The following is a 12617-nucleotide window of genomic DNA, read 5'->3' on the forward strand; positions in this document are numbered from 1 at the left end:
TGACATCATTGCTGAAATCTACAACCCACCACTTCACTGTGCTCACTTCCAGTGTTTATAAATGTTCATTAAGCACTGACGAATTTCAGTGGGTGAAATTTTTTCCATGTGGGCGAATTCACTTCCACACTTTTCCTTTGTATGCACTTCCATGTCAGGCACCATTTTGTCAGACTGCCCCTCTGCTGCCATCTGTTGCACAGCAGGCAACATGTAATGGACAGAAGCTTTATCCTCTACTGTCATACCACCAACATCTGCCTCTGACACTGTGGGCCAATATACTAAAATACAATGCATTACTTTTGGAGCAGCCCTCTACAGAGTAGAGGAAACTTCACCTCAGGATAAGTTCTACCTTACTTAGATCCATCCCAATTTAGCATGTATAATCTTATGCTGTGATACATTTTTAAAGCTCCCACAGAGGAATGCAGTGAGTCATTAATCCTTTTTTGTGTGTCACCATAAATGGAGCATATTACTTTGCCAGTTAATTATTTCATCCCCTCTTACATAATATTTTTTTGCCAAGAAATGTTTAAGACTATAAATGTTTTAAATTACTGTTGTTCCACTGAGAGAGATCATCCCAAATATATTTATTTATTCTTATTTTGCTTATAACATACTTAATTCCCACTTTTTTTCTAATTCAAATCTGTAGAATTCTGTATTTTTCCTGCAATGATTTTCACTTACCTCCTCTTACTACTCCATTGGTGCAAATGGCAGACATGGAGATACCTGTTAAAGTTGTTACTACTACGCTCAGAGCAATAACTATGATTCCAAGACCTGAAAGATTCGAAAAAGAAAGTATATTCAAGTGTATTCAAATACCTGTTCTGCTTAAATGATGTAGTAAGAACTTGCTGTTTTCCACAGAGGTTTAGCATGGACTGGTTATAACTTTAAGGCTCTGAAATGTACTGAAACCTTTTTTGATAAGATATCTGATGTGTGCTTTACTTTTCCAGTGAAAATATTTGCTCATCTTCTAAGGAGGTAGCTGAAACGTAAGGGGTATTATGAAGAATTATACTGGAAGGAATTAAATTGAAGATATCCACCGATCTGCATCAGACTTAAAAATAAGAGGAAGAGTGCGGTGCTTGTTTTGTCCAAGGATGTCCAACCTGAAAGGCTCTGAATAAGAAAGACCTGCTGAAAGGTAAGAATGAAAAAATTGCAAATCCAGATGCCATTCCTCACTCTGCATTTGGCAGGAACTTCTGAAATGTACTTCAGAGACTGAACTGAAATGTGGAATTTATGAAAAGTGACAACTCAAACATGCAGTTAATTGTGATTAGAGCTGTCTAGAATTGTTACCTCCCGATCCTGTAGATCCATCGTTTGGTTTAGCATCCCTCTGGTTTGCATCATATGAAAAATAATACATAAAGATCTTTTGGAGCTTGAAAGCATTAGTAACCCTAAAGATTTTACCTCCACGGACAAACCCATTAGTTGCTATTGCAGAAGTTGACAGCCCAGTAATTGAGGTTACCATCGTGGCGAGGAGAATTATGATTACTCCAAGACCTGTCAGTAATAACAAGATAAAATAGTTTACTCATGTTCCATGATTCCTACAAATCATTCTCTATTTAAATGGAATTTTCAGGCCAGAATCAGAGCAATAAACGGAAAGTTGGTTTGTTGACCATTTGGAATTTGCAGAACGCTTCCAAGGAGCCCATGTGCCAGCTGTAAATTATTCCCATCAGTCTCCGAGCAATGATGATTTCTGATAGGAGCACCCAAGCCAGAAGCCCCTTTATGATTTTATATTTTTCTTCAATAGCAGAGTGAAATGAGCAAGCAAGTATTCCTTGGTCTGAATGCTTCTATGTACCTTTAATATATATCCTGGCTCTTCAGGAGAAGAGATTAACCAGATTTCTTGTAAGAATGTTTCTGTCTTTCATCAGTTAGTTAAATATTGAATTGGAGACAGACTGACTGTATAGTTTCAGACAGGACAGGACAAGGAATCTATCAGGTAGAGAAACAAGGCCTGAGTATGATCCTTCAACATTCTTATTTGCTAGGCTGTCAAGTGCCGTGCTAACCTACTCTCTCCTCATCGCCTTCTTTCCTTGCAAAAAGCAATTTTACTGTAACACAAGATCAAGATTCAAAAGTGGAAATGTTGCTTCCCAGATGTCATTCACTTTAAGTAGCCTGTAATGGATAATCTTCAATAATTTAGCATCCTTTTTTAGCTGACATCAGAAAATTATGTAATTAAATGGAAACAGATAAACATCTGAAGATCAATATTACTGACAAGTGAACTCAATTTCAGTAAGACTTTGAAATTTGAGTGTGTTTCCAACTTTGTGAAACCATGCTAGGTGTCTAGTTTGCTTTAGATTCCTAGAAACATCAGTTGGAAATGACTTCTGAAGGTGTAGAGTTCAGCCCCTCAGCCAGAGCTGAACTATCACCAACACTGGATTAACTCAATGATAGCTTCAGATTGTTGGATCCCCAAAACCTCCATAAAAATCCCCCAGCCTCTTTGGAGTTACATGTTGGAGTGCTGGACGACCTGCCCATGGAGAAAATATGTCCTTATGTCCTATCTGGACCTCCTGAACTACAATTATGGCCTCTGCTTTTGCTATGCTTTCTGGAAATATGGAGAAAAGTTTGGCTCTGTATTTGAAGAGTACTTTCTTCTTTCAAGTCTGATGAAGAAATAAGATACTTTCTCTCAAATTTATAGCTTATATTCCTATTTGTAGCTACAAGAGAAGAAAAAAATTGAAATAATTATCATTTGGAGAAAAATTTTGAATCAGTTCTTGGTTTTATCTGAACTTACCAACACTTATGGAGTAGTTCTCTTTCTGTAAAGTACAGAGGTCTTCAGTGTGGAACTGAAGATAATATATTGCCTATAGCAGTATTTATTGACCATGGCTCCTGCAAATTGAAACTTGCATCCTTCAACTGATTTCAACTAGAACTACAAATATATTGATTCATCTGCCGTATTTCTACGTCTTGGTTTCTAGACCAGGTTACTAACTTCTGTTCATACTGTATGGTTATAGACATCCAGCCTATGAGTGAATGTTTTTCACTGCCTAAGTTACAGATTTGTTATCACAATCCTTTGAAAACAATGTAACACAGGGATACAAATGTTTTATAGCACAACATAGAATATATGAAGTGATTTGAGACTCTAATAAATCACTTTTACCCTACTAATTTCTGAACCATTTTATAACAAGTCATACACTTATTTTGTATGTAGTCCACATTAAAAAAAAATAATAATCCCAGTGGGCATTTCTTTTGGTCAGCTACCACCACATGTTGCATAGAAGGACCTTGTTGAACTGTATACATTTTGTGTGCAAAAAGCGGCTGAATATGACGATTAGTCAGCTGTTACATCCTAAATGGAACATCAGAGACATTATGCTTAAAGTTGTGCCAAAATCGTTTCTCAAGTGCACATTCATCCTGAGGACTATTTTTCTGGAATTTCCTATTAGATTTCACAGGCCATGTTGTAAATGTATATGTTAATTAGGGGCACATGTTTTGCTAATCTGATGAGTAATATCTGCTTGGGAAGACTTAATATTAATTAAAAAAATATATTTTTTACATTTAAGAAGAAAAATGCATAAAATAATTCAAGTGACACAACCAAAACATTACTGTAATGTAATCTAGTGTAACACAGTTGTAATATTTGGGGCCACATTTTCAGTTAACATAAACTTGGTGTCTCGGTGTCTTTGGTTAACCATTCTATGTTTAGGTACAAATACAGATGGAGAGTACCCAGGTATCATGAAAATACAGGACTGGTTGTGGACCTTGATTCTTATCAGAATCAGCCTGTGCCTTTTGTCCTACTTGATGATAAACCCAGGCCCTGGTTTTTTTCCTTCTTAGAGCTTTTTCCCCAAGACAGCCTATTAGAATAAGGAAATAATGGGTTTTTCTCTCTTTGGCCCAGTAACTATGGGAATATAAATGGTGCCCAGATGGTAGGTTGAGATTTAATTTTCATGTTAGTAGTACTACTATGTGAAATCCCCAGGTTATCACGATGTTGAGCTTCTATCACTGTTCTCTTTAAGTTTTGGCTACAGATTTAAACTCATTGTTTACAAGACATTCCGAAAACATACTGAGAGATTATCCAAATAGAATTTGATGTTTCATTTTCAGAAGTAGTAGAAGTAACATCCTTAAATAAGACATGCAGTTTTAAAAAAGCAATAGCAGGGCAATAAAGCATAGGAAAAGAGGATCTGCTTATCTGTGAATTAAAATGGTAAAATTAAACACGAAAGCAGAAATGCTACTGATGTTGGTGCAAATTAATGCTAAAATCTGATTAAAATTTAGATTGAAACCTAGGTGTATGGCTGCTAAGTAAGTCGTTCTAAAATGAATTACTCTTGCCTATGGCTATTCTCACACCTCAAAACAAAGTAATACTTCTTGATGATCTCAATAAGTTACTAAACTGCCCTTAAAAACTAATTTTGCATGAAACCCCAGAGCAAAGTCTTGGCAATATTAAGATGCAGAGTTTTCATGGCAAGGCATATACTTATGAGTGCCCTGGGCTGCGTGCTCTCATTTGGTATGCATCATAAAGTCAGCAAGCACCCCTTTGTCAGGCACAGTGCTGGAGCCATGCATGGAGCACTGCAAAAGTAGGTAAAGTTCTTCCGCTTAGTTCTGGAACTTTTATTGTGTTGGCTTTTTTTCCTTCTTGTGCCTAGAGGTTTGTGGCTGGATTTTTTTTTTTTTTTTTCCCCCTTAATGAGTATTTCACTTGTATATGTTTTTTTAAAGCTCAGTCTTCCTCAAACAAAACTTATGTAAAGTTAATGTGTTTTGCTGGAAGTTCCACCTCAGTCAGGCAAAATTCTGGAGATGTTTCTGCTCAGTGTTTCATCTCAGCCAATAACAAATCAATCAGTGATGGTCTTACTCCGTCTGAATTTGAGCACTGAGTTTTGTCCAAGATGTGGTGAGTTGAGACCCAGAGGCCAGACTTCGGACTCCAGCTCATGTCTACTCAGTATTTCCATTCTGTGAGAATACAAACTGAAATACTTGCCATTGGCCCTTTGGATTGGTGCTTTTTATGATGTCTAGATGTTAATCAAAAATTAGGGCCCCATTTTAATTTTAAGCATGTAACACAGTGACACTGCTGTCATGGTTCAATGTGTGTTTCCTCTCAACAGCAGCTGTCAAAAGGAAGTTGTGCCACACAACAGTTAATGATACCTTCCTGGGCTGCTTCTAGTTGTGGGAGGTTCTTGCTGTGTTTTGAGCTCTTTTGCATTGATTGCTCAACATATTGAATGGAGCCCCTGAGGCCCAGTCTCCCAAGGGTGCGAAGTGGGAATTGGGTTAATTAAAATACAGTAGAGAAGCAAAGGTACAGCAGGCTATGAGGTGTACTTTGTTAACAAAAGAGGTAACAAAGTTTTAATAAGTGTAGCATCTAGTGCTCTGCTATAGTTAAAAATAAAATCCTGATGAGATGAGACCTCCTTCCAATTCTGTTTTCATCTTTGCAGACAAGTGTGAAGAAGTGTTGTTTTTAATATGCAGATGACAAGGTTTGGGATTCACAGATAAGCAGAGTGTGAACTCTTACAGGTTAATTCTGTACACACGTATTAGAAATTGGCTTGAGTCCCAAAGTTTACATCTGTTACAGGATCTAAATACAAATTTCACCAAAGCTCAGAAATATTCAAATGTGATGATCATATGCATAGTTAACAGATCTATGCCTCTGAGCAGTAATTTGGCTGGTAGTCTGGAAAATTCCAATAGTTTGGAGGATTAACATATTTTACCCTGGGAAGCATTTGAAAACATTATTTATTTCCACATGCAAATACACATCTCAGATTATATATTAATCACAGTCGTGTATAGTTTATCCTCTTTATTCTTTTCACTGTTGAAAATGGTATTAAATAAGATACATACCAATTCCTGCTTGACCTACAATCCAGGAAAGTCGAATAAAAAGCATCACACCCCAGATATTGAGCATGCATCTTACCTAGGTTTTAAATAAATAATATTGCATTAGCATAACACTGAAAGTAGTGTTAATCAAAAACATGATGGTACACAAAGAAGGCTCCTGGGGACCACCCCAAACATCCTTCAGTTATACCTCCCTCTCTTTTTAAAAGAGCTTGATATTGTAGGACTAATCCTACATTTTATTTTATTTTATGTTTTGAAAATGCAGAAAAGTTTCTCACCAGCACACCCTTCACCCATCCAAACTTGACAAATCCCGTTTTCTTTTCTTCTTCCTTGCTGGCTGCTGCCTCATCTCCAGCAGTGCTTTCTCCATTAGCCACCCTCTCCACTGAGCCAGTGCTCACAGCTATGTTCTGAAGGATCACAGAGAAAACAAACACACTGTTGAGTTAGAAAGATGTAGAATAAGGGAAATCCAAGAAAAATTAAGCTTTACTGTCCCATGAATAGAGTGCAGTACTCTGCTGGCACCAGGCATCAACAGGTGGGCTTGCTAGCTAAGAAAAGATGATAGAATCACTTAAGCAAAGTAAATGTATCATTACCTGATAATAAATTGGTTTTATTTTAAACTCTGTTCAACATATGTTATGTTGTGTTGATATTTTAGTAGATCTCCTAATGTAATGAGGGTCTCATTCCTGTCTTTCGTATTCTGCTGCAACAATTTATGAATGTTAATAAGTGTAGAATAGAAAGGGGGATAATGACTGACTGGTGAAAGGAGATCTACCTGCATGGCAAATAAGTTGTGAGATGAACTCTGGTATTTTCCATTGATTAATATACAAACATAATTCCAGCAGCAAATGTCCTCGAAACAGCAACACATTCTTGAAAACAATCAGAAATACTGGTGAAATGTGATTAATAATGTGGTAAATGAATAACCCTTCATGTGTTTTATTCAGCTCTTGTTTAACTGTCCTAGATAGGATTAAAAATCAGCACATTTGCCATGTAACTAGAATAAATAGCCCAGAATTTTGGATCTTTCACATTCAGTTACAGACTTAAATCTGTACTTTATCTCATCAGTTCTGTTTAGCACCATGATATGTTTCTTGTGGCTTGAATAGGAATTAGTCACAGCGCTGAGGTTTATACTTTCTGTCACTGCTGTTTTCTTTCTTGTAAAAATGTTTATACAAAGTTCTGACTGGCTTTGCACTGAATCAGAATTAGATTAACTGTTGCTAATGTTGTATGGGTCCTGTGCAAGGACCTTCAGGAAGGACTGTGTGCATTGTCACTGTCTGGCAGACTTTCAGGAGTGTGCATCACTTCTGGAGAGGAATCAAGGTACTTTTAGGGTTTGGAGAGGGATGAAGATGTTTCCAGATTAACTAAACAAGTCAAAGAGGGGAACCATCTGTGATTCTGGGAAACAGATGAGGTTTTTAGATCTTGCTTATGTTTTAAGGCTCTTTCTGTGTTTGTACATAGACTTAAAAAAATAAAATACCGTACAGGCACAAAGACCAGTAGTATGGGATATTTATGCTCATGTTTGGATTCCTCATGGATGGGTCTCCAGTCACCACAATGGAAAATTTTAGAATGCCTTTGACACAATAAATTTAGGCTAGTGCTCACAGATGAGAAATAAGTGACTGGATAATGCATTTTGACATATACTCAAGTTGGTGAATATGGCCTTTTTGACTCTAAGCGAAATGGGAATACAAAATCTATTGAAAACCTGTGACTGAGCTCCTGAAATATTTATTTTTGACAATTCTCACCCAAAAATAACAATGCTGTGTTTGCTCTAAATGCAGTACATAATTAAAATGAATTATGGAGAATTATCAGAATAACGCTTGTTTGTTTTTTGGCTTGTTTGCATACATGCTGGTTAGAATTTCAAAGAAAAAAAAAAAAAAAAGAAGTGTTCAGTGTTTGCACTTTAAACAAGTTGTTTCATTCACACTTTGAATTAATTTGTGCTCTCACATGCCATTATCATAAATTATGGCCTTAAACCTTCCATAAATGCATTTTAAGTTGGTGTGCTTTAGTCAATGATTGGTTGTTTACTAAGTAGGTGTACCCATGCCCCTCATGCATGAAGTATGTGGAATAAAGTGGCAGGATAATTTGAAAATCTACCAAAATCAGAAGTTAACTTTATTGTTGTTGTTGGATTTTTTGTGTGGGGTTTTTTTTCATTTGTTTGATTGATTGATTTTTAAATAAAAAAGACAGAAAAAATCAAACACAACATTTTCCTTTCCATGTTTCAGAACAGGTTAGCCTTCCTCTCTCCTGAGGATAAAGATGATGAGCTCATCAAGTCATCATAACAAGTGAGGAGAATAACCAAGACGAAGAAAGGTTAGATCATTTTTTATGTAGGACAAATATTAAGCCCAAGTAATTATCACCATCCATCAGCTGTGAAATAGCACTTGGACTATTTTTTAGGGATTTAATTGGTATTTTGTGGCTTAATATGTGCAAAAGCTGACATATCTTGCTAAAAGAAGATGCGCATTTGATTCCAGCAGTGTGGGAACTAGATATCTGAAGTCCCTTTCAGCCTGCCTTAGATTCTGACATTTGAAAAATTACATATTAAAATGTATTAAATATTAATATTTATCTTCTGAAGTTAAGCCAGCATCAAAGCACAATGGGAATGGTTATGTGATGTTTAGAAATCTGAAGTCAAATACATGCAATTTCTTATCAAAATTTGGCATTGGTTTTTGACAAGACAGCTGTCTTCAACAATTTCAGTTTTGAAAAAGCTGGGGAGAGAAGGAATTGCCTTGGGGTATGGTGTGGTAAATCCAGACTTCGGTGTAAAGAAAAAAGGATTAAAGCATCATCTCTAGATGTGCATCCTGGGATATTAGTCGAAGCCCCACCACACACACTGTGGCATTTCATCCTCTCCTTCGGGATTACTGGAGAGCCTGCTACAGCTTCAGCTGCACATACTGCTCTCGCCTGTTAGTACGAGCTCAGTTTTTTCATACTATCGTAGTGCTCATCTCTACTAAGCTACTCTTTGGTGATCTCAGGTTTATTTAATCTTCAGAATGCCTAAATTACCTTTGATTGCGTTTTTCTTTCTGTGGTGCTTTTCATGGGGAAATCCTGAAGCGCTTAGCAAAAACATTAGAAAACTAGATTTTTATGGAATCTCTCTTGAAATTGAAGGCAGACCTCAGAGCACTTTGGTATGCACAAGCAAATGGTACTTCTGGTAGTGCCTGCCACCTCTTCCTGCACTGTTTCCAGAAACAGAGCCACTATTGTAATATCCTTGTACTTTTTAACCTGGCAGCTGCTGAATTTCTTCTATCTTAGGAACTATCCTGTTCAGTGCTATCTTGAAAATACCACAAAGGTCTGTCAGTCAAAGGTCACAAAATGAGTCTGTGGGACAGTCAGGAATGGACTTCAGCCATGCTAATGGTGTGTTGTTTGTTCCAGTGCTGTGGCCAGTGATTCTCAAACCAGGGCCTCACTGCACATATGGGCACAGCAGATTGCCAGCATAACAAAAATCTCATTACCTCTGACATTCACCTTTGTATTGTAAGAAGCATAAGATTATTCTTCTGTAAGCTGGATAATAGATAATAGAAAAAGTATGGGGACAAGTGAGCTAGACGATGCTCTTTTCTCATCCCTTGCAGTCCCAACCCGTAAAGCAATTTTCCATTCATTTTATTCTAGAATGGAAGATGCCTTCTTTTTAACCTTCTCTCAGTGAAAGTTGTAACAAACCCCAAGCAATTTGTCTGTTTGTTTAAAACAAACAAACCAATCTGCTAGCCCAAATGAGATACCCAATAGCAAAAAACCTGAATTTTCTGGTAGTGGTCAAAACTGAAAATCCCTTAATATGCTCATGTTCAGTACAAGTTCGTTTAGCACTGTGTTCAGAGCCAAAATACACTATTTTTCCCTCTACCTGCATACCATTGATGTAAATTATTTCTGTAATAGGAAGTTTCTTTTGAGCATGGAAATGTGTTTAGTTCCTTGAGTAGCACTTACTCATCTGCACATCTGGCAGAGCAGAATTCATATTCACCCCTATTCACATCCACTTTGCATTCATTTATGGAAATATAAGTGATTACTCAGGTAACTTGTTTCTCCTTTCTATGTAAGCCGTTTTATGCAGGTTTGTGGAGACCTTAAAAAAGCGGGACTGTAGACATTTAGCTGTCTTAAACGGATACTATAGAATAAGGTCCTAATTTTCCTAGTATTTTTCTGCTTCATTTCATTTATTTTTATTGATCCTATTTAGGACAGGTGAATCTCCAAAGAAATAGAGTTTGAGTAAGATCTGGACCAAAAAATAGATGCTTATCAGAATTATTCACACCTCAGAAGTATGTAAAAGACAGTGGACAGGTAATGAGAATGTTTTTTTTTCTATGGAGATCTGTCATTTCAGTATTGCCTGACACAGAAAAAGAGTGAGTGGTGGGTTGTTTGTTAGTTGTTTGCTTGTTTTTTTGTCTGCCCATTGACATTTTCAGTGTGTTTGAATATAGTGGTGATCTCTTTCCAGCCCTGTCTTGACAAGCGCACAAAAGAAACTCGAGGAAGGTTTGATTTTAGTTCTGTAAGTGGGAGTATCCTGGGGTCTCTCCTCTGCTTTTTTATGAAGAATTTATTATTGTAGCTCAAGGGGAAAGAATCTGATTTCATCAAAGTCAGTTGAGTATTGCAGTTATTCCAGTAATGCTTAGCAGTAGATTTTTGAATAGTTTAATTGTTTCAAAGTGCTTGATCTAGTTGTTCCTTAATAATTTTCCATGCTATTTTGCATGGAGATGATTCCTGGAGTTTGGAGTTTGAGCCTTAAAAGCTCTATAGATATGTGAATTTTGCTGAGGCAGGATCACACATGGTACTGAAATTCTGAAATCTGATATCTAATGTTGCTAGCTTATCAAATTATTTGCAGTGGAAATTTTGAATCTGCAAACCCCAAAGATTATATGTGACCACTGTATTTTCTTCTGGTAAGAAGGTATAGAGGGTGACAAACCTAAAAGCTGACGAGCTTCATGATAGGTTAGAAGCAATTCAGCCAGATTATTCTTCGATGAATACTTTATATGTGGTCATTCCAGAGACTCTTCAGATTTTTCCCAAAATCATTGGTACAATGACCAAGGACAAAATTCATTCACTGAATTGGTACCTGAAAATTGTCGTCTACTTTTCTCTTTTTCCATGTGTGTTCTTGATTCCTTCTTGCTATCTGAATGGTTACTGCAATAAACAGGTAGTGCTTTGATTTCTGACTGGTTGAAATTGCTTTTATTGCTCATAATATATTTTATAATAGCTGTAGCTATATATTTTAGTGAATACAAAATTCAGGAGTTTGTGAAACTTTGTTACGCATTGATGTTAAATTTAAATTTGGAATAAATGTGAATTGTGTAATTTGTTCAAATTACGGGTTAATATTCATCGTCTGCCATCTTAAGTGAAACAGAAGAAATATGGTAGTTTTACATTTTTAGGGAAGATTAAGCTATGATTTTCTGCTAATCGAGTTCATTGCTATCAGCATTTAATAAGAATATTTGCTTTAAGCAGGTCATAGGGCAGAAAACATACTGCAGCTACCATAGGAAATATGGTGATTAGTTGTACTTTTGTCTTGGGCAAGATCCACGAATTTAAGGACCTTTTCATATTAATAAACAGAATTAACAGCCTGGAAATGGAACAGAGAGAAATCGAGTGTTTCCTTTTCACTTACCTTTGCCAGTTGTTCATGAATTTCTAATAAGCTTGGTCTGTTGAGCTTATTCCCACTGACGCTGCCAGTGTTTCGATAATAATCAATTTTAGGAACTGGATCCATGGTGTTATGGCCAAAAGTTTGTAGATAGTACATTTTATGGTGAGTATCACAGGGATGTAAACTGGCTTCTGTTTTCTCCCCATTTTGAAGAAAATTGTCATATAATTCTCTTTTTCCCGGTCTGTAACTGATTCTCAGCCTGTTATGTGCTTCCTCAGTAAAAGATGTTTCTTCATAATGTGGTGGGTCAGAGCCCACGTCCTCTTGGGATGCTTCGTTGCTGTCATGGCTTTCATTAATTATGTTAACTTGAAACCGATTTGCATTTGGATCCAAGAATACATTTGGAGAATTATTCATTGACATCTTCAGGAATGGGACAGACTTAGGTCACTGAGTCTTCTGATCTTCTGTGGCTGCAGGTACCACTCTTCTAGCTGCAATAAAGGGCTAGTGCTGTTACAGATGAAGTCGTTGTTCTTAAAGTAATAAGCTTCCTAAGCAGTCTTCCTAAATTTGTCCGCTGTGGTTCTGCCATTACAAACGTTTATGAGTAAAACATTTCTGTTAACTTGCACAGTAAGGTAAATTTTCAAAAAAAAATTTCCCTCTTCTATGAGACTGTCATCCTGTGTCAAATAATCAGTAGTCCCATCAAAGACGAAATTTGTGGGGATTTTTCTATCTTAATAAAATGGGCTATTGATCAGATTGTAAGTGCTTGAAATTGTATTTCAGATACAGTACTTTTCTTAAT

General features: G+C 36.6%; 1 protein-coding gene and 1 long non-coding RNA gene across 3 annotated transcripts in view; one reads left to right on the plus strand and one right to left on the minus strand.

Moving 5' to 3' along the window:
* The window catches only part of LOC122163441, a 34208-nt gene extending 23795 nt beyond the window's left edge, over positions 1-10413 (plus strand). Inside the window, exons 5-7 of the long non-coding RNA XR_006169917.1 lie at positions 981-1174; positions 8313-8403; positions 10340-10413. This is a non-coding gene — a long non-coding RNA (uncharacterized LOC122163441). The remainder of the gene's footprint in view (positions 1-980; positions 1175-8312; positions 8404-10339) is intronic.
* SLC12A1 (solute carrier family 12 member 1) overlaps positions 1-12226 on the minus strand; it is a 44594-nt gene extending 32368 nt beyond the window's left edge. Inside the window, exons 1-4 of one of the 2 annotated variants that reach the window (XM_042824668.1) lie at positions 11816-12226; positions 6285-6419; positions 6001-6076; positions 703-798 (exon numbers count right to left, since the gene is read on the minus strand). In XM_042824668.1, the coding sequence (XP_042680602.1) occupies positions 703-798; positions 6001-6076; positions 6285-6419; positions 11816-12226 (718 nt within the window). Of the gene's footprint in view, positions 1-702; positions 799-1452; positions 1549-6000; positions 6077-6284; positions 6420-11815 lie in introns of both variants that reach the window. The other variant, XM_042824667.1, reaches the window with a different exon arrangement.
* Between the last annotated feature and the right edge of the window lie 391 nt (positions 12227-12617).

This window comes from Centrocercus urophasianus, unplaced genomic scaffold (assembly GCF_019232065.1).
Source record: "Centrocercus urophasianus isolate 14NV4802_14NV808 unplaced genomic scaffold, USGS_Curo_1.0 seq_23, whole genome shotgun sequence".
NCBI classification, from domain to species: domain Eukaryota; kingdom Metazoa; phylum Chordata; class Aves; order Galliformes; family Phasianidae; genus Centrocercus; species Centrocercus urophasianus.